The sequence below is a fragment of the Phocoena sinus genome, chromosome 12 (genome assembly GCF_008692025.1).
Source record: "Phocoena sinus isolate mPhoSin1 chromosome 12, mPhoSin1.pri, whole genome shotgun sequence".
Classification (NCBI taxonomy): domain Eukaryota; kingdom Metazoa; phylum Chordata; class Mammalia; order Artiodactyla; family Phocoenidae; genus Phocoena; species Phocoena sinus.
Window position 1 is genome coordinate 15,947,766 of NC_045774.1, and position 26,883 is coordinate 15,974,648.

The 26,883-nt window shown below is 39.7% G+C and overlaps 2 protein-coding genes across 2 annotated transcripts in view; one reads left to right on the top strand and one right to left on the bottom strand.

The window, feature by feature from the left end:
- KATNA1 (katanin catalytic subunit A1) overlaps nucleotides 1–6,920 on the top strand; it is a 36,158-nt gene extending 29,238 nt beyond the window's left edge. The window contains exons 8-11 of the mRNA XM_032651678.1: nucleotides 4,861–4,987; nucleotides 5,492–5,626; nucleotides 6,001–6,127; nucleotides 6,569–6,920. Of these exons, the coding sequence (XP_032507569.1) occupies nucleotides 4,861–4,987; nucleotides 5,492–5,626; nucleotides 6,001–6,127; nucleotides 6,569–6,767 (588 nt within the window). The 3' untranslated portion in view covers nucleotides 6,768–6,920. The remainder of the gene's footprint in view (nucleotides 1–4,860; nucleotides 4,988–5,491; nucleotides 5,627–6,000; nucleotides 6,128–6,568) is intronic.
- Nucleotides 6,921–8,799: 1,879 nt separating this feature from the next.
- GINM1 (glycoprotein integral membrane 1) lies at nucleotides 8,800–26,883 on the bottom strand. The gene is made up of 8 exons (XM_032651451.1): nucleotides 26,719–26,883; nucleotides 22,282–22,341; nucleotides 22,014–22,110; nucleotides 16,189–16,340; nucleotides 15,485–15,641; nucleotides 14,808–14,941; nucleotides 13,280–13,443; nucleotides 8,800–9,549 (listed from the first exon to the last, which is right to left on the bottom strand). The coding sequence occupies exons 1-8, from the start codon at nucleotides 26,836–26,838 to the stop codon at nucleotides 9,438–9,440; spliced, it is 996 nt and encodes a 331-aa protein (XP_032507342.1). The 5' UTR covers nucleotides 26,839–26,883; the 3' UTR covers nucleotides 8,800–9,437.

The window sequence follows — 26,883 nt, forward strand, 5'->3', positions numbered from 1 at the left end:
AATGACCCAGTCTTTAGATTAAGTTCTTCGCTTCTTTGAGTTTCTTTTTCCTTCCTCCACTGCCACTCATCTGAGTATCAGTAGAAGAAATGTAATTCAACAAGTTCTGCTTGAGTGTTTAGGTTGAATTCAACAGCTTTTTAGACTTCAGACTTTGTTTCACTTACTATTTCCATCTTACCTCATTTAAGAAATTGTGTAGTTATATGCATGAGGACAGAGTTATGTTTATTATATAGATAGTGAAAAAGATTTACATTCCTGGTCGTGGTGGACAAAACCTTAGATGACCACGCTAATATTATACCAGATCTTCCTTCCTAGGCTGAGAATAAACAAACAAAACCCCTCACAATTTCATGTTATCTGTTTTCTGTAAAGGCTTCTTCCTGTTTCAATTCCCATTTTCTTTCTCCTTCAACTTCGATAATTCATAAGGCAGGATGTAGATTCTGACAAGTTCTTATGGATTATTAATAGTCCATCCCACAATAGGAATCTAATGGAGAACCGCTCAGATCCTTTTGAAAAATTAGCTTGCTATTTGCTTCAGGGGAAAAATTATATTGTCAGTATTCCAGAATAACTAGGCCTTTTTAAAATGTAAGCTAGGGGACTTCCCTGGTGGTCCAGTGGGTAAGACTCCACGCTCCCAGTGCCGGGGGCCCGGGTTCGATCCCTGGTCGGGGAACTAGATCCCGCACGCATGCCGCAACTAAGAAGTCTGCATGCCGCAACTGAGACCCGGAGCGGCCAAAATAAATATTTAAAAAATTTTATTTTAAAAAAAAGTAAGCTAAATAGGGTGAATGGGGACTTCCCTGATGGTCCAGTGGTTAAGACTCCACGTTCCCACTGCAGGGGGCACAGGTTCAAACTCTGGTTGGGGAACTAAGATATCCCGCATGCCAAAAAAGAAAAAAAAAAAAGTAAATAGGGTGACTGGCTAAGTGTGGCGTCTTTAGAGTTCGGTGGCCTGGGTAAAGATCCCACTTCTGTCACTTTCCTAGATGGCTAACTGTGGGGAAATTCCTCTCCTGTCCCTCAGTTGCTTTATCTATAAGAGGAGGACAGTAATTTAGGACCTACCTCTGTAATGTTTGGAGGGTGAAATCAGCCAATACATGTAAACTGCTTAATACAGAGCCTGACTCATAAGGACTCATAAATATTAACTGTTACTGTTTAAGAGTTATTTGATTTTTTTTAATGTAGGGTTTTATATTAAGGAAAGAGGACTATTTTCTTCTATGAGGGAAAGCCTCTTACAAAGTAGTAATTTGCAATATTTTTGTATACTGCGGTTTATAAAGACATATCAAACAACTTATTTTTTACTGGCTTCCCTGGTATTGCCCAGGAGAATCTTAACCATCTTTAAACAGATCCTTGCTTCTCTGGAGCGTGCTACTTGAGTTGCCCACTTGAGCAGTGGCTCAGTCACAAACCAGCGCCTGCAGACGGGAGCTTCTGCCTTTCTGAATTTCGGTTAGGGCTCATTTGAAACCACCCTGATTTGCTTCTGTTCATGTGGACTCTCTCCAGTAAAATTGTACTGCCTCATATTTTGGTTTTGACTGCTCTACAGATGACTGCCTCTCCCTTGAGTGCCCCTCCCCCTGAACCTCTCAAAGTGAGCATTCCTCAGGGCCTGTATTTTGAATAAGGCCACTTAAATATTATAAAAGTCTGTCCAGGGTTTTTCACACGACATGGTAACAAACACATATAAAAACTTAATTGTACAGTTTTTGTTGTATTGTCAGGAACTTTCATTTTCAAGGGTCAGAAATCTAATCAAGTGAACAACAATCTCAGTTGTTCCAGCAAAATTCCAGAGATTAATGTTTGGTCTCTTGAGTCACTTGTTTCTGCCTGGACCCTGCTGGGACTCCAGCAGAGTTGGCCTCTCTTGAAGTAATAGAATAAGAATGAGAGAGAGATGATTTACAAATGAAAAAGAGAGCTTCTCTTATCATAAGGAGCCATGCTGTGCAGGCAGAAACAATTGGTTTCCTCTCCGAGTCTCTCTACGTCTCCCTACATTACTTTCTCAGGTCATCCAAAGCCAATTTTAAATGTGCCACATAGCCTCTGCTTTAAGTCAGACCTTTCTGCACACCCTCAGTATTTGGGAAGACTCAATCTAGTAATTTTTGCTTGAAATTTAATTTTTGTTGTTGGTTCTGTTGGTAGATGGTTGCTAGCTAGAATTTCAATTATAAATTTTCTTGCATGTTTGCTTTTTTCTTTCTTTCCCTCCATCCAGTTTATTTTTCTCCCTCTGTTTCTTGAAAAGAAAGTACAAAAATGTTTGTACACAGTACCTAAGATCCAAGTAAGGATACCTTATTAAAAATGTATTATTAAAAAAAAAAAAAAAAAAAAAATTAAAAAAAAGGGCTTCCCTGGTGGCACAGTGGTTGAGAGTCCGCCTGCCGATGCAGGGGACACGGGTTCGTGCCCAGGACCGGGAAGATCCCACATGCCGCGGAGCGGCTGGGCCCGTGGGCCATGGCCGCTGAGCCTGCGCGTCCGGAGCTGTGCTCCTCAACGGGAGAGGCCACAGCAGTGAGAGGCCCGCGTGCCGCAAAAAAAAAAAAAAAAAAAAAATTAAAAATGTATTATTAGGGCTCTTGGTTAAGAATCTGCCTGCCAATGCAGGGGACACGGGTTTGATCCCTGGTCCAGAAAGATCCCACATGCCACGGAGCAACTAAGCCCTTGCGCCACAACTACTGAGCCTGCACTCTAGAGCCCACGAGCCACAACTACTGAGCCTGCATGCCACAACTAATGAAGCCTGTGCGCCTAGATCCCGTGCTCTGCAACAAGAGAAGCCACCACAATAAGCCCGCACACTGCAACAAAGACCCAACGCAGCCAAAAATAAATAAATAAAATTTAAAATTATTATTATTATCTTACTATCCCTTTGGAGGCAGTAGATGACTTAGAATTCAAGTTTTTAACTAGAAAAGAAAGTGAGATTTAACTATTAGGATTTTCCAAGTGAACAGACTAAAACTAAATCTATACTTTGGAAGCACTGTGCTTTCAACACAATTAATTACCTCTTAGAGGATACTGAATTATAACCTCATGGTCCAAAGAATTGATGAACCCAGTACAATTGCGTGTTCAAATCTGTAATGTTCACTTGCCATTGTGGACTTGCATTTTACGTTCAAGCTTTCTTTTGCAGTGATTCTAAGTTTGGATATTTTGTTTAAAAAATGATTAACGATAAACATTAGTTACTATAATAAAATGCTTCTTATCAACTATACTCCAATTTAAAAAAGTCTACTAAAAACAACAAAAAAAATAAGTAAATAAAATTAAATGCCTCTTCAGTCTCCTTAAGAAACGGGTGATACTATTGAGTCTTACACAGCTGTTTACTAGATAATACTTGACTAGATCTATTAGTTAATGGATCAATCTTCCCAGTCCTTTGCTTTGGGGAAGAAATGCATTTAACGTACAAAAATAAACTTGGGGGATGTTATTCAGCCATAAAAAAGAATGAAGTGCTGGGACTTCCTGGTGGCTCCGTGGTTAAGAATCCGCCTGCCAATGCAGGGGACACGGGTTTGATCCCTGGTCCGGGAAGATCCCACATGCCATGGAGCAACTAAGCCCGTGCGCCACAACTACTGAGGCTGCATGCCACAACTACTGAAGCCTGTGTGCCTAGAGCCCATGCTCTGCAACAAGAGAAGCGACTGCAATGAGAAGCCCGCACGCTGCAACGAAGAATAGACCCCGCTGTCCGCAACTAGAGAAAGCCTGCACACAGCAACAAAGACCCAATGCAGACAAAAAAAAGAGTGAAGTACTGTACATGCTACAATATAGATAAACATTGAAAACATGCTAAATGAAAGAAGGCAGACACAAAAGGCCACATATTGTATGATCCCATTTATTTGAAATGTCCAGAATAGGTAAATGCAGAAGGACAGAAAATAGATTTGTGATTACCAGGGGCTAGGGGCAGGGAAGTATGGGTTATTTTTGGAGGCAGTGAAAATGTTCTGGAATTTGATAGTGATGATGGTTGCACAACATTGTTAATATACTAAATACTGAATTGTCACTTTAAAATGGTTTAAATGGTGAATTTTATGGTATATGAATTTTATCTCAAAAAAAAAAACTGAGGCCATTTAAATTGACCTCTAATTGACAACTTAAGAGGATAAAAATCAGTTGACCCTTGAACAACGTGAAGGTTAATCTGCATATAACTTATAGTGAGCCCTCTGTATCCACGGTTCTTCCACATCCTTCGGTTCAACCAACCACAGACTGTGTAGTACCGTAGTATTTACTATGGAAAACTATCCACATACGAGTGGACCCATGCAGTTCAAACCCGAGTTGTTCAAGGGTCAGGTGTACTTGTATTAGTCAAATGAAAAATGGCAATTAAATTAGAATCCCTTAGAGGGAATCTATGTGATTTTATTTAAGGTAATGGTTCTCTTTAACAAAAATTTTTCTAGAACTTTAGAACACGTCAGTATCTGTAAATGTCTTCCCACCATTGTTGTCCATATTATTGTAGTGTACAGGATAATCCTGTATTTATATGACTCGTAAACAAATACATGTTGAAGATAATCAGTTATAGTATTGAATAGTATAAAAAATTGCCATATAAGATTTAAGTATATGATAGGTCTATATTAGAAGCTGTATTTTAGCTGTTCCAATTCTATCCTCTCTCCCCAGTATTAGGCAAAGAGGGAGAGACGCACAGGGTGGCAGGCTCCACAGCTCTTTAATAATTGCTAAACTATAGATGACTTTTAAATGAAATAAAAACCTGGTGTTGCACGCTTTCTCCCTCAGGCTCGATTTTACTCTCCAGCCACCATATTTATTGATGAGATAGATTCCATTTGTAGCCGCAGAGGGACTTCCGAAGAGCACGAGGCAAGCAGAAGGGTGAAAGCCGAGCTGCTGATTCAGATGGACGGTACGCCTGTGTCTCTGCGTGAGCTGAGCAAGCCCCACTCATAGTGCTGACCCACACAGCCCCAGTGACGCGGGGCTGGCCAGTCGGTCCTGGAGATTGCCAGCGGTAAACTGGGTGCGCTGACAGTGGTGACACACCAGCAATTATGGCTGTTTATTCACAGGACACCCTCTGTCATACACTGATCTCATTTTTAGCCATGAAATTGAAACAAATGCCGATTAATTGGCCTTAGAGAGGGATATGTATGGTTTTGAAGAATTTCTTAAATTGCTATGTAGTTGTGCTGAACTAGTCTTTTGATCAAATCTATTTTGAGTCCTATTTTTTGCACACTGCAAAAACTCACTTTTCTTGGACCACAAATTCACATACGTACCAGTTAGCTTTATAAGTCTTAGGGAGGCTTGATGATGCTTTTAATGTTGTGCTAAATATCTGATGATCTGTAAGTAGTTGAGCTTTGTTTTTTATTTTTTTACTGTGTTCTTATCCTTCCTCAAGGTGTTGGAGGTGCTTCTGAAAATGATGACCCTTCCAAAATGGTTATGGTTCTGGCAGCTACTAATTTTCCCTGGGATATTGATGAGGCTTTAAGACGACGTCTTGAAAAAAGAATCTATATTCCATTGCCATCAGGTATCTTTATTTGAATCAGAAAGGTCATGTTAACTCTTAGGTAGTTTTGCTTAGAAATTTTAAAATTTGGTATTAATTAACTTTCCAAGACAAACGTAGGATGTCTTTCCTTATTTTAACTGGTTTGGCTGTATCTGGAGCCTAAAGCCTTGATACTAGGAAATTTAAAATTCAATGAAATACTTCAATTTTAAAAAATAAAAATTAATTAAAATTTTAAAATAAATGCAGTAAATTCAGTAAGGAATAGGTCTTAAATTTTTTAAGCAAATGAGCTCTAAGAATTGGAAAACAACTTCTCAAAGTAGACTGGAGAAAAATAAAACATTGTTTATGTTGAAGGCTTATATTTTTAAATTTGTTTCTACCAATAGCAAAAGGCAGGGAGGAGCTATTACGAATAAGTCTACGTGAGCTGGAATTGGCTGATGATGTTGACCTTGCGAGTATAGCAGAAAACATGGAAGGTTATTCAGGTGCGGACATTACCAACGTGTGCAGGTATGAATTATTTTGGAAGCATAGGTGTTTTTTTTCTTTTTTTTTTTGAAGCATAGGTTTTTGTGGGTATAAGCTTCTATTATGAACTTTTTATGCTGAATTAAGATAGATGAAGAATAAAGACGCACATTATAATCTAGTCAGAGACACAAGTTTTGGTATTACGTTAGTGTTAGCTAACAGCCTCTCTCCTGTTTCTGTGATGCTTATTCTTTATATTATGGTACACTTTTAATAAAATTGAATTGCTATCTTATTATATCCTTTTAATTCTTCTTGGGCTTTTTGCTCAGATTCAACTGCTAAAAAAACAACTCAAAAACAGGCCTTATAGTCCAGTACTGGATTCTATGCAGTACTACATATGTATATGTAATAAGATAATTACAGAATAACATATGCACTGAAAATTTTTTTTGTTTACACATTTTTAAAACCTAGGGATGCATCCTTGATGGCAATGAGAAGGCGCATTGAAGGTTTGACCCCAGAAGAAATCAGAAATCTTTCAAGAGAAGAAATGCACATGCCTACAACTATGGAGGATTTTGAAATGGCTTTAAAAAAGGTTTCTAAGTCAGTATCTGCTGCAGACATTGAAAGATATGAGAAGTGGATATTTGAGTTTGGATCATGCTAAATTCTCACATGTAAACTGTGAGAAACCTGCATTAAGTGTTTGAATAATAATTAAAAGTAGTATGTCATTGCACCAAGTGCTATATTTTTTTAAATTTTCATAATGGTAAGAGTGAAAAAAAAGTATGATTCTGAATAAAGGAAATTTTTAAAAGTTACAAGCAAATATGTTTTACTTTAGCATTACTGTATTTCTCTTTCACTGACAACAAATGTTGCGGCACAGATGCCGTTACTTAGCTTGGAAAACTGTCTTATATGTACATCTAAGTATACTATCTTCTCTTCCACTGCCTGCGGCTGCTGTTCCTTCTAAAGAATAAGACTGGCTCTAGCTCCACAGGTGCCAGGGGATAGCTGAAAATTCCTGAACATTTTTATACAAGCAGCCATTTGATGCATGAACCACACCCAGTGTGCTTTCCTTCCCGCGTGGTGTTACGGTAACTTCCCTCCTCATCCTGAGAGAGCTTTAAAGGCCCTTCATTTTACTGTGCATTTAAAAGGAAAAACTCTATACATCTATGTAAAACCTTGCCTGCCTGACTTTATTCTGCCTGTGTAAGAGGCTGCACTGTAGGCAAGTAGATACTTTTCAGCCCGTGCTGCTCACTGTCGTCCAGTGAGACGCACTAACCCATCACTCATGGATACAAAGCATAAGTAAAATATGTAATAGTTAATGATGGAAGTAAAAGTTAATAAATGAAATAAAGGTTAATGGTATAAAATTTTAGGTAAGATTTTTGTTTATAATTACTTGTAAAAAACACTGTGGCATCCCAACCATAGAAAACAGAGCCTCAAGAAGACTGAGTGTCTTGCCGTGGTCCCAAGCCTCACAGGTAAGGAGAGAAGTCAGGATGGGAATTGCTGACTGCAAAGTCTACACTCTCCAACAAAAGCCTCCCTCATTGTTCTCCTCACTAGAATCTTCAAGCTTATGCTTAATGGATGAAATAAGACCCTGTCATCATTTAAAGTTAGAACTGGTGATTTCTAGCAACTGAGAGAGTGAGGAGGACATAAAAAAATAAAGTGTTACCAGCTGGGTGACTTGAGGATCAAATTGTAAACTGCATACTATGATTTATTCGTCTATAATATGAAGATAGCACATTACAGGGCTGTTATTCCTTATTAAAAGCACCTAGGCAGGACTTGCCTGGTGGCACAGTGGTTAAGAATCCGCCTGCCAATGCAGGGGACATGGGTTCGAGCCCTGGTCTGCGAAGATCCCACGTGAGTCTGCGTGCCACAACTACTGAAGCCCGCGTGCCTAGAGCCCGTGCTCCACAACAAGAGAAGCCACCGCAATGCGAAGCCCGCATGCCGCAACGAAGAGTAGCCCCCGCTCACTGCAACACAAGAAAACCCGCATGCAGCAACGAAGACCCACCGCAGCCAACAATAAAATTAATTAAAAAAGAAAAAGAATCCGCCTGCCAATGCAGGGGACACGGGTTCGAGCCCTGGTCCGGGAAGATCCCACATGCCGTGGAGCAGCAGCCCTGTGCCACAACTACTGCCCGCACGCCTAGAGCCTATGCTCTGCAACAAGAGAAGCCACCACAATAAGAAGCCCGCAACGAAGAGTAGCCCCCGCTGACCGCAACTAGAGAAAGCCTGCGTGCAGCAACGAAGACCCAACACAGCCAAAAATAAATATTAAAAAAAAACAAAACAGGCAGAATGAAACATCACTCCTTTACTGCCTTCATCTTTCCTCCACACATACTTCTATTTAGTCAAAATCTAAGGTGGTTGGTCTTAAAAACCAGTCATTTCTTTTTTGAGTAATGTGTTTTAAATGATGGGTTGCAATCAAAAGAAGAATTTTAATAAGTATTATATGTCCTAGATCACACTGTAAAATATACGTCAATTTGGGTGATGGTTAAACACTATTGTGGGGTAAATAAGACTATATTTAGAACCACAAGAGCAAAGGCACGTTGTAATTCCATGACATTGATGGACTCATCAACTGATGTGAGCCTTGGTTTCAGCCAGTGTTATGTGAAAGCAGCTACTATATATAACTCGCACGTGAGCAAAGTTTTTATTCCAAAAAGATTGTACTTTTTTCTTCAAAAAAATTTATTTTTAGAGTGAGAACATGTCACTATTTTAAAATCCTGGTTCATTCAAGGTAAGTAGTCTTGGTACAGGATACAATTAAATCATGATATACTTCAGTGATTTTATACTGAGTCACATACTTAATATTAAGGCACATTGTACTCAATAAAAAAATAAGTGTTAAGTTCTTGAGCTTTTAAATTAGAATTTCATAAAGTGCTTTTCATAAAGTCTTATATATTATAGCAATTAAGTGTATATAATTTCATTAACAAAGGCACCTTGAGAAGTATTGGCACATGGCATTTTGTCTTGCCTTTTTTTTTTTTTTTTGGTAGTTTCAAAGTTTCTTCACATCTTCTCTTCCATTTCCTTTAAATTTTCTTTAATAACTCACCATCTGAACAGCCAGTCCCATTAATAAGGTGAACTTTAACTATCACTTTAAAGGTCAAGTTTTAGGCAGTTTTAGGAGTTTAGCAATTTCTTTACTGTACAAACTGATTCCTAACAATTTAAGGAAAATTATATTCGAGTGGCAAATTTGAACCAATAGACTAATTCTGAGTCCATGATTTGAGATGGTGTATTAAACACATGTTTTATCTTCAGGGTTTTCTGCTGTTTTCTCAGTACCATCTGGATATAAGTTGACAGCTGTCACAGGCATAACATTCACTTTATCCAACTGAAGAATTCCTCTGAAATATAAAATTAAAGTAAGATAGGGTTACTTCGAGGTTATAATTAAATATATACCTCATGTTAGGTAATTTTGCTTCATTTAGTTTATGATGGTTATATAAATCCTAAGTCCAAAGTTCACTTTAACCAAACTGATTGAGGGAACAGAAAGGAATAAGAGGAAGTTCTTTACCTGGTACTGTAGGAGATGACAGGGTAAGTTACAGATCTCCAAGGCAAACAGTCCTAGATTTGCACAAGTTGGGCAAAAAGACTAGGCCCAAGCATCTTTCTAACCAGTACTCCGGTGGAACGCAACCTTAGATCTTTAGACAGCATTTCTCCTTCTGTTACTAAAGTACCTGACCAGGGAGATCTTTGGATTGGATCCAAAACCCTGTATTGCAAGCTCAGTATTACCCTAGTTAGAATGTAAACAGAAGTTGTTTATAGACCTGAACAAGCTGATGCTGAAGTTCACAAGGGAGAAACTGCAAGAATAGCTGTAACATTTTTTTTAAAAAGAACAATGCAGAGAAGAGACAGTTGCCCTAACCAGCTAGCAGAGAATTTATTAAAACACTTTATTAAATTAAAACCATGCTACTGAAAAAAAAAAAAAAACTATGCTACTGGCACAGGAATAGACTAGATCACTGGAAGAAGAGAGTCCAGAAACATGGGAATTTAGTTCATAATAAGGTAATATTCCAAGTCAATGGGCAACAGAACGATGGCCTCTCTGGGAAGCAAAATCAACTAGCTCAAACAATACACAAAAGGGATGGTAAAAACTAAGTTTTAAGAAAACAATGTAATTTTAAGATGGGAAAGGTCTATTTGAGAAAAAATTAAATCCTAGAAGCCATAAAGGGAAAACATGAATTGCCCTGACCCCAAATTTAAAATTTCTGTATGACACGGAATACCATAAATAAAAGCAAAAGACAAATCACAGTCTGGGATTTAAAAATATAGATAGGGGCTTCCCTGGTGGCGCAGTGGTTGAGAGTCCGCCTGCCGATGCAGGGGACACAGGTTCGTGCCCCGGTCTGGGAGGATCCCACATGCCGCGGAGCGGCTGGGCCCGTGAGCCATGGTCGCTGGGCCTGCGCGTCAAGCCTGTGCTCCGCAACGGGCGAGGCCACGACAGTGAGAGGCCCACATACCACAAAAAAAAAAAAAGAAAAAAAAAGAAAATTCAAGACTTTATGTGTAATACTAGCTTGAGGGTAGTTCACGATTTTAACATTACATTGTACTACACATTCTTTTTTCAATGAGGTCTCATCTTTGCAAAGCTGGATTTTGGGCAGTTATTGTGATAAAAAGCAAATACAGTACAAAAAACTAATGTTGAATGGGAAATGAGGGTGGCAGTGTCCAATCTGATTCTAAGATATGAGTATTGTGTAGTGCCCTGTAGGTACACAATCCCATTAGTAAGTTAAGAAATAAAAAATATTTTTTCTTTCAATTTTATTTCTGGCCTAGGTAAGGGCACCAAGAAAAAATTCCTGGCACACTTGAGTGCTATGAACCAAGAAAGTCTGGGAACCTCTGTTATAAGTGAGTAATACAATTTGTGGGACAGTTAAGAGTCTAGATTGATAAGCAATTATAAGTATCTAGTATACAATTACATCAATACACAGAATTTGGATAAAAGATGCATACCCAAACAGTTAACAATTACGACCTCTAGATACAAGAATTAAAGAACAGGGAAGTGAAAAGGTACTTTTAACTTTCTGTATTGATAAAATTTCTACTACCAGAAAGAATCCTCAGTACAATTGCCAATGATAGAGTATATTGAAAATTAGGTTTTTAATTTTACATTGCATTTTTTCACACAGAGGAGCCCATGATAAATAAAACATTTGGTAAAAGAACCATTTAAAAATTTACAACACTGTTTTCTATGTAGATTTGCATAATAAAGATCAAAAAAAAAGTCCTGAGCTTCCTGGCAGTCAAAGGAAAAAGGAAGAAACTATTAAGTTATAGAATTTTCATTATCAGAAAGAAATGGGAAATGGGAATTCTCCAGGGGAAACACAAACTAAAAGGTGGGAGGGGCACTAATATTTCTTTACTCTCATTTGCTCTGTTTGTATTATGACTTTGACCTCTAACAATCCTTTAAGGGAGGCATTAGTTCAGTGTTACACATGAAGAAATGGAAATTTTGAAGACCTCTTGACAAGCAAGTGGAAAAAAAGCAAGTGTTTAAATTGGGTCTTTTTTAAAAAAAAATAAATCGTATGGTCTTCTCCACATAGTCCAATGTAATTTAGCTAAGCCAAAAATTGTGGTCATCAGGCTTCCCTGGTGGCGCAGTGGTTAAGAATCCACCTGCCAATGCAGGGGACATGGGTTCGATCCCTGGTCCGGGAAGATCCCACGTGCCGCGGAACAAATAAGCCCGTGCACCACAACTACTGAGCCTGTGCTCTAGAGCCTGCGAGCCACAACTACTGAGCCCGTGTGCCACAACTACTGAAGACCGCGTGCCTAGAGCCCATGCTCCGCAACAAGAGAAGCCACTGCAATGAGAAGGCTGCACACCGCAATAAGGAGTGGCCCCCGCTCGCTGCAACCAGAGAACAGCTCGTGCGCAGCAAGGAAGACCAAGTGCAGCCAAAAATAAAATAAATAAAAATTTTTTTAAAAACCTGTCATCTCTATTGAGATTTACTTCTAGTAAGACGACTAAAATGACTATTTAACTTGTAAAAATGCCAACAATAAATTCATTTTTAATTTATAAAATAATTTCTTACAGTTAAAAAAAAAATCAAGCTGTACAGAAGGGGAAAAAGGGAAAGTCTCTCCACTCCTGCTCTCATTCTCACTTATTAGACATAACATCTCCCTTGTCATTCTGGAAATCTGTGCATTTATATAGATATACACATACTTTTCTTTTACCCAAATTGGATGATACCATTAGGCAACTTTTTTCCCCATCTAATACATCTTGGACTTCTTCCTTTTACTTATTTATTTACTTTTTGCGGTACACGGGCCTCTCACTGCTGTGGCCTCTCCCATTGCGGAGCACAGGCTCCGGACGCGCAGGCTCAACGGCCATGGCTCACGGGCCCAGCCGCTCCGCGGCATATGGGATCTTCCCGGACCGGGGCACAAACCCGTGTCCCCTAGATCGGCAGGCGGACTCCCAACCACTGCGCCACCAGGGAAGCCTGGACTTCTTCCTTTTATAAGCCACACAGAATCCCACTGCATGTGTGAACCATTAGCTATCAACCTCCACCTATAAACAGTTCAGAGGTTTCCTCTTTGCTTTTGTTTTTTGTTACAAGCAGTGCTGCCGTGAATATCCTGTTAGTCTTCAAAAATTTGCTTCATTTTAAATTGATACTTAGGGGTTGAAAATAGTGAAGCCCTCTTGTTTCATTTCTTTCTTATTATACACATTGCCATTTTCCATTATAGAGATTTGTTTCCTTTCTCTCTCTCATAAACTAAGTTCTTACACAGCAGAGTTTATTCTATCCACATATGAATTCCCAAGACAAGTATCTTGACCATAATAGGTATCTAATGTCTTTTAATTTTGCTAAAGTTGAAAGATGGGCTAGAACAAAAAACGATGTTATTTTCCCTCCCACTTCTCTTATCCTTCCTAATGTTTATATTTTCCACTCTGAAACAGAGTAAATACAACTACTTTTTAATCATTAAAAATACTAAAATTGATCCAAAATAAGAAATACTTACTTGTATTCACAAACTGGGAAAAGGACCTTTAAGATGGTTATTACTATAACTGCTCCTATAATTCCAACCACCACGACATTCAAAAACATAAAGAATACTGGGAAAACACTACACCAGAACCTGCACAGATCTTTTCTGAACTTTTCCATCCACTGACACATCACCTTTAAAAAAAAAAAGGGTTTTGATTAGATATGCAAGTTTCATTTGAGCTCTAAGAAACTTTAAAAATTATGTTCTAGTTTTGGGTGATGATAACATTACATACCTTGACTGTGGTGGTGGTTACATGGGTGTCTACACTTGTCAAAACTTATCTAACTGTACATTTTAAGTGGGTGCCTTTTATTTTTAAATGTACCTCAGTTATTTACAATTTTAAAAATTATGCACAACAGGCACAGAAATGTTGCTATACTTTACAATTATTTACACTGCTGTCTAACTGTAAACCAAGTGAAAATAATTGCTAATTGACAAGAAGAAGGCTAGTCCACTTACATAAAATGGACCCGTCAACTATGTGTTTCCAATATTTGGAGGACAAGAGACGGAGAGACAGAGAAACATAGCAGTCGCTTTTGAAACAGACGGGGCATTCACTGTGCACAAAACCTATCTCTGTACTTAAACAGTGACAGAAGAAACTCAGGTGTGCTTTGATGGCATGGGCTTTGGAGAGTCTGCTCTGGGCTTCCTGGCTCTGAAGGAGGTGGGGCAGACAGTGAGGGCGCTAGAGTTCACGCAGCACAAAGTGACCCCAGTAAGCAGTCCTAACCTTCAGTGAGAACCTCTTCAAAGAATCATCTCTGGAATCCATTTTGACTAACCACAGATCCTGCTCATTTAAATGTAAATTATTCGGAGTGAGGGGCCTAGCTAACACAGAGATTCCAGGATACTCTCTCTGAACCCAGAATATCTTCCCAGTCAGGAGTATAATGTCACTAAGAATATACAAGTCCCTGACGGTGCCAGCGCGTATTTACATTTGCGCCCATCTTATTTCAGTCCTCACAACAACCTGATGAGAAAGGCATCACTTTACGGACCTTTGCTGTACGGATAAAGGAAAAGGTTAGAGAGGCTAGGAACTTGTCCAAGATGATACAACTAGTGAGGGGCAGAAGCAGGATTCAAACCTCGGCAGTCTGATTCCAGAAAGTACACTCTTAACCAAGTGTGCTCAGTCACTGCACACGGTCCCGAGGGGACCATGCACGTGTGTTTGTGTCAGAAGTCACAGAATACTAACAGACAAATGGGGACATGAGAAAGCCTCTGAAACGGAAGATCCCAAACAAAATGAAGTCTAATGCCTTAATCATCATTATCTGACCACATTACTAAGTGAAACTTGAAAAGGAAGACAGGAATACCTAAAAGTACCACAGTAAAACAGTGATGAGTTCATTATTAACAATATCCCATGGTTTCCACCTCATTTTAAATGCTGATATTTATTTTCTTTACCATAACCATAAATGCTTGTAGTACGTATAAAGAGAACCCCAAACGCCTGATTTACCTTATACGAAGACGGAGGCTCTGCTCTGAGAGGAGTTTCAGGTAATTTGCCAGGTAAAGCGTCTTCATTTACAGTGGTTTCCACATTCCTGATAAGATACTGGCTGGTGGTCTGCAATGAACTAACACTTTCTCCTGAGGAGGAAGAGCCAGGTTACCAAAATGCTAGGCATATGCTGGTGTCCCTCCCACCAGTCCTAAGACTACTACACCAGTAACATTTCAGATAGCAAGAACATACATTTTTCCATGGGAGAAAAACAAACATTTGCTTGTTTAGCTTTAAATGCCAGAAAGGAACCCCAAGTTTAGACAGTTAAAAGGGAGCTACAGCAGTTATGATTCTGTCACATAGAAAGTCAAATTTTTTCAAGTTCTGTGTTTCAGTGGGAAAAATGGATACTTCCTCCTCTAAATGAACTTAAATGAACGACATTCTTATTATGTATTTTGTGATGATTACCCAGAGTTAGAGTAGATAGATGATTACAGCAAAATGTCACTCTGTAATCAGCATTGATCACATTCTGCAAAGTCCTCAAATGGATATATAAAGCAATACATGTTACAAAGCATTTTTAAGAGAAGCTTACTTTGAAACATATTAATTATGATTAAAAAGTTACCAACTAAAGAAATAATTTCCTTAACACTTTAAATAATGGTATTTTAAAGTACCTTTTTTGGAGAGGTTGGGAAGGGTAAATAAAATGTCACTGTCTCGGGAAATCGAGTACAGCATGCTTTCTTCCAAAGGCAGGGTGTAGTTTGAATGTCTGAGTATTCCCTGATTCTTAACTAAAATATCTATTTCAGTAACGTCCTTCTGTTGAGCCTATGAGAAAATATAAGCAACTCTTTACTTTAAATAATGGCACAAGCTGGTAAGAAACTAAGACTGAATTTTCCTCCCTGATTTCTGAAACTAAAAACCTTGTCCTAGTCACACACAATTCCTTTTCTTTCCCCCCCACTTTAAGGCATTTAATTTGCAACTTTAATCACACTCCTGTGTGCTCACTATTAGAGGCTCGCTCTCAGTTCCATTTCATTGACTTAGAGAGACTTAACCAGAGGAAATGGCAGCAGAGCTACGAACCAAATTCAATCTCTTCACTTACTTGCTCTGTTTAATGATGTTTACAATATTTTAAAGTGATATAAACATGTATGAATAAACATGTATGAATATGATCTTTTTTAAAATTAAGACTTCAAATGCTAAACAAGTAAAAAATTCTGAGTGACTGGATACACGCAACACTAACGTAACTTTTTTCCTTATTAAGTCAGAAATAAATAGTAAAATAACTGAACACATGCATAACACCGAGCACAAATCTTTATAATTTAATTCTCAATCAGTAAGCATACTATCTTACTTGTTTTCCATCAATCTCGACTACCTCTTCTTGAACGACAATTAGTTGCAAACTGGAACCAGATGTCATAGGCCACTCATGAACTAAAATCCTTACACTGACAATTCCAGAATATCCTTTTTCCTCCAAATTTTCCAGATTTTCATTCTTCACTATAAAAAAAAAGTCGTGACAGCTTTGAACAAAAATTGCCACCAAATCAGTTACTGCATTTGATTATTTTGATGACATTTACATGGAACGAGACAGTTGTACCAATATCTTTGCCTTTCTTCATCTCTGACCTCATATTGATGCTTCAGATCTATGAAAACAAAGACAACTTGACAAATCCTTACAATCCTTACACTCATTTGAAAAGGGAAAATGCCTGATGGCCTTTAGGTTTTGTACCGAGCTCCACACTAGCCACATCCTCCCTATTCTTTTATATACATTGTCAGTGAGGAACCGACAAGGCGTTAGCTATTTACAAAGCAGGCCAGAAGACACAGACAATCCCATGTTTTAGCAAAGTGAGCACGTTCATCCATCCATTCATTCGTTCACAAAATCCAGTGATAGAAGGGGCCCAAGCAGTAAGGACACTTGAGACTTTTTCTCAATCCTGTCTCCAGTAAGCGACTTGTTACTGTTGGAGAGGTCAGGAATGGGGAAGAGGGTGGGAGAGCCCTTAATGACTCTCCACTAATGGACGATGGGGTAGGATCAGCTACTGGCCCTGCTCCTCTCTAGCTGAGAAACCCCGCCCCACCCTGGCAGTGACGGGGTGTAGCAGCTGCAGCTGGCTTATAAAGCCAAGAAAGTGAAAGAGATAGAAAAAGATAAATCAAAAAAAAAAAAAAAAAAGATAAATCAATAGAAACCAACGAAACTGCCGCAAAAGAAGCATTTTGCTTCTGTTCCTCAAATGTTATTGTCTGAGAATTACTTGCCAGAAAGGAACGCAGATGGATATTCTGCATGCATATCCAGCTGTTTAAAGTGATGCTGTGCCTTTGCAGAGCTGTTCCCTTGATCTAGAACACTCCCCGTGGGCTTCCCTGGTGGCACAGTGGTTAAGAATCCGCCTGCCAATGCAGGGGACATGGGTTCGAGCCCTGGTCCGGGAAGATTCAACATGCTACGGAGCAAGTAAGCCTGTGCACCACAACTACTGCGCCTGCGTTCCAGAGCCCACAAGCCACAACTCCTGAAGCCCAGGCGCCTAGAGCCCGTGCTCTGCAACAAGAGAAACCACCGCAGTGTGAAGCCCGTGCACCGCAACGAAGAGGAGCCCCCGCTCGCCGCAACTAGAGAGAAGCCCGCGCGCAGCAACTAAGACCCAACACAGCCAAACATAAATAAATAAATTAATTAAATAAAGTTTTAAAAAATGTTATAGAATGCTCTCCATTATTCACCCTCCTCCCATACATTTTTAATAAACTCCTACTTGGGTAGTTCTAGATACCGTATCCCTACAATGCTGAGTTCATGCCTTCTTTTTTAAGCACTTTCTCGTAGTGTAGCTCTTAGTTTAGAAACCTGTCTCCTCAACTAGGCTGAGTTCTTTGAGAGAATGCATCAAGTTTATTGTTCTATAGCCTTTGTGAATCAGTGATTCCACCCAAGATTATAAATACATAATTTAAAGTAAATATCCTATCATAAATTGTCAATAATGTTCAGACACCTGGTTGAGTGGTTCTAAATCCTAACTATGCATCAGAATCACCTGGGAACAGTATAGATGCCAGAGCCTCACTCTAATCTTTTTTTTTTTTTTTTTTTTTACTCTAATCTTAATAAATCAAAATCTCTGGGGGGTATAGACTAACATTTGTAATTTTTTAAACAGGTACAGATATTTTTATTGAGAAACAAGTGGCCTAACCCTTGGTCTCAATCTTCCTTGACTTCTCTGTTTCTGTTAATAAACCCACCCTTCTCCAACCTACCAAGGACAGGAATTACTAGGTTACCTTTGACTTCTTCACCCTCGTCCTCTGTATCCAGTCAGTTGCTTCCTTTGGACCACTCCAAAGTATCTCTTATATTTGTCCTTTCCATCTCCACCTACCTCCCCACCCAATGTCTAGTTCATTAGCTACTTACTATTACGATACTTACCTATTCTCCCCTTCCGTAACCACTCCCCCCTTCAAACCATTCACACCACAGCACCAGATTAATCTTACCATGACATGGTTTTGATTATAGTCTCCTTGTGCAAACGCCTTCAGCAGCGCCCCCGTGACCTCTTTGGTGGTTCTCTGCCTGGTCCTCCTCCTTCAGGCTCGTTACAGTGTGCCCTCTCTCTAGTCTGCCTAACTTCCCTCACATCATCTGAGGCTCCTAACTGGAAAACGTCCCTTCTCTCGTGGTCCATGTCAGTGTTTTCACTGTTTACCCATCAGCCTCCCTCATGGAACAGTGGGCTCCTCGTCAGCCTAGTTGTATGCCCAAAGGCCAGTGTACTAGGACACAGATTCAATGCATGAGAAAATGCAGTCATATAAAAACATCAAAGCAGGGACCCTTCAGACTCCAAAGCTGGTACTGCTGCCGTAGAATAAAACTAATAAGAACAAAAGCCCTCCATATTCTGACTTTCCCTACTGAGGTAGACAGCTTTCCCAAATGGCTCTCAATGACGCTTGCCTCCTGACATTCACGCTCCTGTGTAACTGCCCCTGCCGAGTGTGGGCTGGACCGAGTAACTTGTTTCTAACAAAGAGAATACAGCAAAAGTGCTGGAACGCCACCGGTGTGATTAGATCATAAAAGACTGTGACTTGTGTCTTGCCGGTACTCTCTCCCTGACACTGTCTCTCGTACTCTCACTGATAAAGCCAGCTGCCATGTTGTGAGATACTCTACAGAGAGACCATGTGGCATGGAAATGAGGGAGGCCTCCAGCTAACATCTTGTGAGGAACGGAGGCCTCAGTCCAACAGTGCACAAGCAACTACATCCTGTCAACAACCATGTGAGTGCGCTAGGAAGCGGGCCTCGCCAGTCATGCCAGAGCCGGAGAGCCCAGCTAGGCCAAGCTCAGATTCTTGCCCTGCAAGAACTAGGAGATAACACTGACAAAGACTACTAACTTGGGGGTGAAATTGTTGCACAGCAGTATAACTAATGTATCTACAAAGAAGACATTTTTTTTAAAGAATTAAGCATAGAAGACTTTTTGTTGTAGTTGCATTTAATGTTTTAAAGATTCTTGTAACTGATAAGATAGGCTTTTACTTCCACTTCCAAGGAAATAAACTCTGTGCAACTGGGATGACTAGAAAGATGACTATAACAAATAAAGCAGCCAGACTGCACTCCATGTCAAATTCCTAATAAATACAGCATCAGTGGAATATTCTTCAAGCCAGTAATGGCACTTCTTTTCCTAGCTATGATGGATTAGCTTGTAGTACACCAACTCTCTCACTGAGAACCACTAGAAAACATGTAAGAATATAAACACAGACACTCAAATCTGCACTAAAAAAATACTAAGGGGAATTCTTTAGGCAGAGGGAAAATAACCCCAGAGGGGAACACTGATATTCAGGAAGGAATGAAGAGCAATGGAAAGGGTAACTGTGAGGGTGAACATAAATGAATACTGGACTACAGAAAACCATTAAGTATAATTATGTTGCTTAGTGTTTAAGAACCCAAAGAGTTAAAATGCATGACAATAGCAACACAAAAGCAAAAAGGGGGTAATTCCCTGGAGGTCCAGTGGTTAGGATTCAGTGCTTTCACTGCTGTGGCCTGGGTTCAATCCCTGGTCGGGGAACTAAGATCCTGCAAGCCACATGGCGCAGCCAAAAAAATAAAAATAAAAATTTAAAAAGCATAAAGGGAATCAATGGACTTTACACGTTCTAAGGGTCCTACATTGGTTGGGAAATGATAAAAGTACTAGTTTACTGATCTCAAGGGTAACCATTAAAAGAATAGTAAAATAATATAAAATCCAACAAGATAGAGGGGAATGATGAAACAAAAAGTAAATAACCCAGAAGAGGGCAAAAAAGGAGAAGAAAAAGAAACAGAACAGGTGAGACACAAATAGGAAACAAATAATTAAGAGAGAAGATCTAAATCCAAATACATCAGTTATTACATTAATGTAAATAAATTAAAATTCCAACTAAAGACAGACTGACAGCCTGGATTAAAAAAAAAAAGAAAGAAAGAAACCACAAGTATATGCTGCTTGTAAGACATTCACCTCAATTATAAGGACCCAGGAAGACTCCAAGAAGATGTAAAGATACCACAAAGCAATCCACGTCCCTCCCCCATGCCTGGCCAAAAAGCAGTGATTAGTAAAATAATACAGATAAAGCTGATTTTAAGGCAAGACCATCACTAGAGATAAATAAGGACATATTATAATGATAAATGAGTGGATTCACCAGGAAGACATAACAGCTCTAAATATGTATGGATTTAGTAATATTGTGTCACAATATATAAAACAAACATTGACAAAACTGAAAGAACAGACAAATATACATAGTGGAGATTTAACATACCATTCTCAGTAATTGATAGGGCAAGGAAAGAAATAAACAAAAAAATCAGTAATTCCATAAAGGATTGAACACGATTAACAAATTTGACCTGACATATATAGAACATCAATATCCAACTAATTACATAATTAACTTTTTTTCAAGTACACACAGAAAGCAACATTTACTAAAACTGACCATCTGCTAAGCCATACAGCAAGTCTCTAACTTCAAAGGGTTAAAATTATACAGCTTATATCTCTGATGATAGAGGTGGAATCAGTAAAAAAAAAAGAAAAAATCCCAAAATGTTTGAAAATTAAGCAATATACTTCAAAATGACCCATAGGATAAGGAAATATCACAGTAAATAATTAGAAAACACCATGAATGGAATGATAATAAAGATATATAATGAATTAAGTATAGGATACAACTGCTCAGAGAAACATTTACTGCCTCAAATGCATATATTAAAACAGGTAATAGGAATACTATACAAATTTTTCATATCCTTTATTTCATTCAAATAATGGCACATTCCAATGTAACATATTTGCTTGTCTTTAAACAACTCAAGATTTTAAAAGGTTAAAAAGGAAAACATTGGGCTTCCCTGATGGCACAGTGGTTGAGAATCTGCCTGCCAATGCAGGGGACACGGGTTCAAGCCCTGGTCTGGGAAGATCCCACATGCCGCGGAGCAACTAGTCCCGTGAGCCACAACTCCTGAGCCTGCGCATCTGGAGCCTGTGCTCCGCAACAAGAGAGGCCACGATACTGAGAGGCCCGCGCACCGCAATGAAGAGTGGCCCCCACTTGCCACAACTAGAGAAAGCCCTCGCACAGAAACGAAGACCCAACACAGCCAAAAGTAAATAAAATTAAAAAGTGACTGTACCATTTCAAAAAAAAAGGAATCTTTTTAAAAAAAAGGAAAACATTATATGGACATAAAGGTGGAAGAATCAGAAACACAATTCACTTTTCTCTTTATTTTTTACAACTGTGATAAGCACTCCTCTGAAGATTTTGTCTCTTGCTTGTAAATCTCCATTTACTACCTCCAGGCACATTCTTACATTGTTATCAACCTACCAGACATGAAGTTCCAAGCAATGCCAATCTCATGACAGAGAAAATGTGAATATGCCAGAAATATAAAGTAGGAAAAGAGTACACACAAGTGTTATTGTATACTCTAGTAATGATGTGTAGTATTAATTTGAAATGGAAATATTTAACATCAAAGAATTGTGTTTCACTAATTTAGTATTATTAAAAACAGAACAATTACGGAAGTAATTTAGCAGTACTTACCTATCAAAGTCTGACAGCTTATTCGGGTTACACCACTATTTACAGGGAAGTCATTTACATATACCTGTCCACTCTCATAGGTTATGTTAAGAACAACCTTAAAATAAAGCAGCATATACATTAATTCCAATGGTTTACAAATGATGACAAACTCTTCATGTCAAAAATACATTATCTAACTAAATTGGATACATAGATTAAAAAATAAAATAGGCTGCGTGATACTTAGCTAAGTGATATAATAAAAACATCACCAAAAGAGACAAACCTGTTCTTTAGATACCTCCCCATCATCTTTCAGGGTAGTTACATTAATTCTGATGCCGTCCTGCAAAACAAATATACAAATTGGGCAGGTCTGCGTCTCGCAAACTGAGAATAACTCAGCTCTGTTTCTTCTCCCCTCAGTTATACTTATTGTATGATCACTTACGGCAACATTAAAAGACCACTTTTTAAAACTCATCAATTTCATCCTTACAGCCTTTTAAATACCCTTCACAATTCCAATTTTTTATAAACTATATACTTTCCCACTTAATTATGAAATATATCACATATCTGAGCATATAAAATGCAAAAATATAGTGTTTAAAAGAAAAGATTAACACTCACATACTTACTACCTAGGTTAAAAACTAGAATGTCATCCACACCTTAGAAGTCCCCTGCATGACCTTTTCTGTCACATTCCCCTCATGTCCCTCAGAAGGAATCCCTATATTGTCTTCTATGTTAACATTTCTTGCTTTTCTTTATAGTTTAACCATTTGTATTATCTCTCTCTAAACAACATATTGTTGTTTATATGAGTGGAATAATATTATAATGTATTCTTCTGGAACTTCTTTCATTTAAAATTGTTATGTATGCAGCTGTAGACATTTATTTACAGCATTGTGTAATATGCCATCAAATTGTTACCGATTTACTTAACTGTTCCCTATCAGTGGACATCTGAAATGTTTCCAACTCTATTGTTTTCATATACAAAGTTTTTCTAACCCTTCTTACATGTGTCCCCTAGTGCCCATGGACAAGGTCTTTCAGTGCACAGCTTCAGTGCCTCTCAAGGTATGCTCAAAAGCACTCTGCTCAAATATTTAAGTTTACTCATGACATGCTTACTACAGACAAGAAAGCATTATTCTAAGTAATCAGGGTCACAGGAACTATGATTTGTTATCTGTAAATCAAATTCTTTCCTAAATGTATTCACAGACAGACATTATTATCATAGAATGAAAACAAGACTCCTCTTAAATACTTTTTTTGTGAGGGTATTCTTAATTTTGAAAAGACAAAAATTATTCTAAACATCAAACCAATATACAAGTGTATAGCATATCTGTGCGCAACTCCAATACTTTATATATTTCTAACAAATGAGAGACTAAGACTGAGTGATTTTATGAGACTGGCTTGATTCCTGGGACAATCTGAGGAACAGGATTCTAACATGTAAATTCATACCATTTATTCAGGATGACTTTGGTACACTTCCCAACTCCCATAGGAGCCCAGGAAGCTTTAGGACTAGTGATTCCTCAGATCCAGCCTGGCTTTCTCCTGGCCCATGCTTATCTAGAATTAAGTGTGGGCTAGAACAAATAAACTCATCTCTAGAACAAACTGACATTCAATAAATCATCAAGTTGGTGGCTGTATTGTTTTATGCCCAAATTCCAGCCAAGAATTCATTCCTCTTTTCAAACTAGAGGATCTGTTTGAAAACTGTAGACTAGTGTTCTTCTAATAGCCCAGAGATAACCGTCCACTCATGGTGTTCTGAGAAACCTTTTTATAGCTTCTGCCTTTCAAGTAGAGAACATACACTATATTGTGAGTAATTTATTGCACTTACATACATCATTTGCCCAGTAGAAATATGCGGTTTGTAAAAGACAATTAACAGACTGTCTAGCGCACTATATTTTCCAGAAAACTAACTTCAATTAAATTCCTTTTGACCCTCTTGAATGATTTCATATCAGGGGAAACTCTCCTGACCCAAAGTTCAGAGCCAGCATATTTCTTGTTCTTCCTGAGAGCCTCTGACTTAACTGGAAGTTCAGGCTTGTCAGCCAGGGCAGTGTATGCTTAGAAAGTGAGTGGCAGAACTGAAGTTTCTCCCCACTCATTTTCAATTCTCCTCTAATTCCTTCACTCACAAGTGCCCATCTGGAACAAAATGGCTTCTTAAGGACAAAGGTAATAAATACCTGGTTTAAAATAAGTCTGAGGGAAATACATGAAATACTTACACATATAAGAAAATAAGTGTCCTCTGGATGCCTCCCTCTCTTTGGTGACCAAGTCATTTAATATTAGAAGAATGTACTGCAAATTTTTTTTTATTTCACAATCTTTGTAACAATTTTTTCCCCAATTTTTTTTAATTTCACAATCTGTGTAACCTCAACTTCTGACAACTACATATGTAAACAAAACATAAAATGCGGGACTTCCCTGGCATCGCAGTGGTTAAGAATCCTCCTGCCAATGCAGGGGACGTGGGTTCGAGCCCTGGTCTGGGAAGATCCCACATGCTGCGGAGCAACTAAGCCCATGCACCACAACTACTGAGCCTGCGCTCTAGAGCCTGAGAGCCACAACTACTGACCCTGCGTGCCACAGCTACTGAAGCCCGCGTGCCTAGAGCCCGTGCTCTGCAACAAGAGAAGCCACTGCAGTGCAAAGCCCGTGCACTGCAACGAAGAGTAGTCCCCGCTCACCGCAACAAGAGAAAGCCCGCGCTCAGCAACGAAGACCCAGTACAGCCAAAAATAAATAAATAAATTTATTTTTAAAAAAACAACAACAGAAAAATGCTTATAACACAATAAATATGAGTCACTGAAGAGATACAAGGAGAATTTTTCTGACTTCAACCAGTTTTCTTACAGTTAGGTCAGGCTGGATACAAAGATGAACAAATGAACAGATGTGTGTAGTAAAACATAAATGGTAGTCTAAGTTGGCATTATTCAATATGGCATCCACTAACCACATGTGGCTATTTACGTTTAAGTTAATTAAAACTAAATAACATTTTAAAAACTCAGTTCCTCAATCACACTGGCTACATTTCAAATACTCAGTAACCACAGTAGTCTAGTGGCTACTGTAATGGGGAGAGCAGACATACACCATCACTGCACAAAGGTCAACTGGACAGCTCCTATCAAATATGCATGACCACTGTAAAATTCTTTCAAATGTTCTGTACATTTGAAATTTTTCACAGTAAAACTTTGTGAAATCAAGAGGCCTCAGTTTCCCATATACACCTTTCCAAGGAATGAGATTCTCCTTCTAGTTGCACACCATTCATTTAACCTATGAAATTCTGAGTGTAGATCTGGACCTTCCAAAAGTAGAAAGAAGTCATAAGGAGAACTGAAATGATGAACTCACTAAGAGCCCCAGGGTGTGGTGTATTTTCAGCTTGCAGTCTAAATGCATTTTTTTTCATATTATAGGAACAGACTCAAATGTCTTTCGGGTTCATAAATAACTATGATGAATCTTTAAAATCTGGAAAAGGGAAAAACAATGTCTCTATTTCCAGAACTCTAGGAATTATTTCATCTTTATTTGGTCTCTTGATCTCACATCCATATTTTTGAACAGCTGCAACTGTGGTCCACATCAGATATAAGTGATTCTTAGAGCTTGGGATGCTGTGGCTTCTTGGAATGTCCCAAGAGAACTGAAACTAAGATATGCTATTATTCTACCCAGGAAGGGTAACGTCGTAACCCTCACCCCTGAATTTTGAGCATTCAAGTCTTGATATAGTAAGAAAAGGCGCAGCTATGTCGTTTCTTTTCATTCTGGGAAAATCGCACTTTAAAGTCTTAAGACGCTTCCCTACCACACATTGAATTAATGAAAGGCAAATACTGGTTAATTCCACCCGGCCTAAGCAATAAGAACCAGCCACCCTTCAGGACAAGCATGCAGTGGTCCCTACACTTTACCCGACCTCGGGACCACCTGAAGGGCTTGCTGCAACAGACTGCTGGGTCCCTACCCTAGAGCTTCTGATTAGCGCGTTTCTGCCAGGTTCCCAGGGGATGCTGGTACGGCTGGTTCCACCGCGCTCGAAGATTCACTCCTCTAACAACTCCCGCCAAAGGGACGACGTCGGGGTCAGCGTTGGCCTGCAGCCTCCCTCCCTCTCCGGCCCAGCGACCCGGCTGGCGTGCACCCGGAGCCCTGCACGCCGGGGGAAGGCAGGCATTCCTTCCCGCCGCCGGCCGGGGCAGACAGGTGGCCCGGAAACGCTCCCACTTGCTCTCAACTGAGCAACTTCCACGTTTCCCCAGCACTTCAACACTGCCTCGCCCCATGAGCCCGGCTCTTTAGGCGCCATTACAAAAGGCTGAGATCACTAGTGATCCATTACTTTCGACGGCACACCCCCATCAGGACTGCAACTGCCTGGACTGCCGCAACAATCGGTTTCTCTGCGCCGCGCTGAACCTCAAACTGAAGAGCCTCTTTTGCGCTCTCGCCTCCCCCATCCCCTGCTGCCTCCATTTCCTTGGTGCTTCTCCCCATTCCCGCTTTGGGGGCCCGGCCCCCAGACCACGGCCTGCCCGCCGGAGGTGGGAGGCGTCGATGGGGACGCCGCAGTCCCACGTCCCCGGTCCCGGCTTCTCCCGAGGATCCCGGCAGAGACGCGTCCGCCGTGCCCTACCTTCGGGGCTCGGGGCAACAGCGTCGGCTCAAAGGTGCCCGTCGTCAGCCAGGCGGTGACTGGCAGCGCCGCGACGATGAGCAGCCGGAGGGCGAGCGGCGCCCGCGGAGCGCCCTCCATCTTAGACTGGCCGGCGGCGGGCGGCTGGCGTCGGGGGCGGTGCGG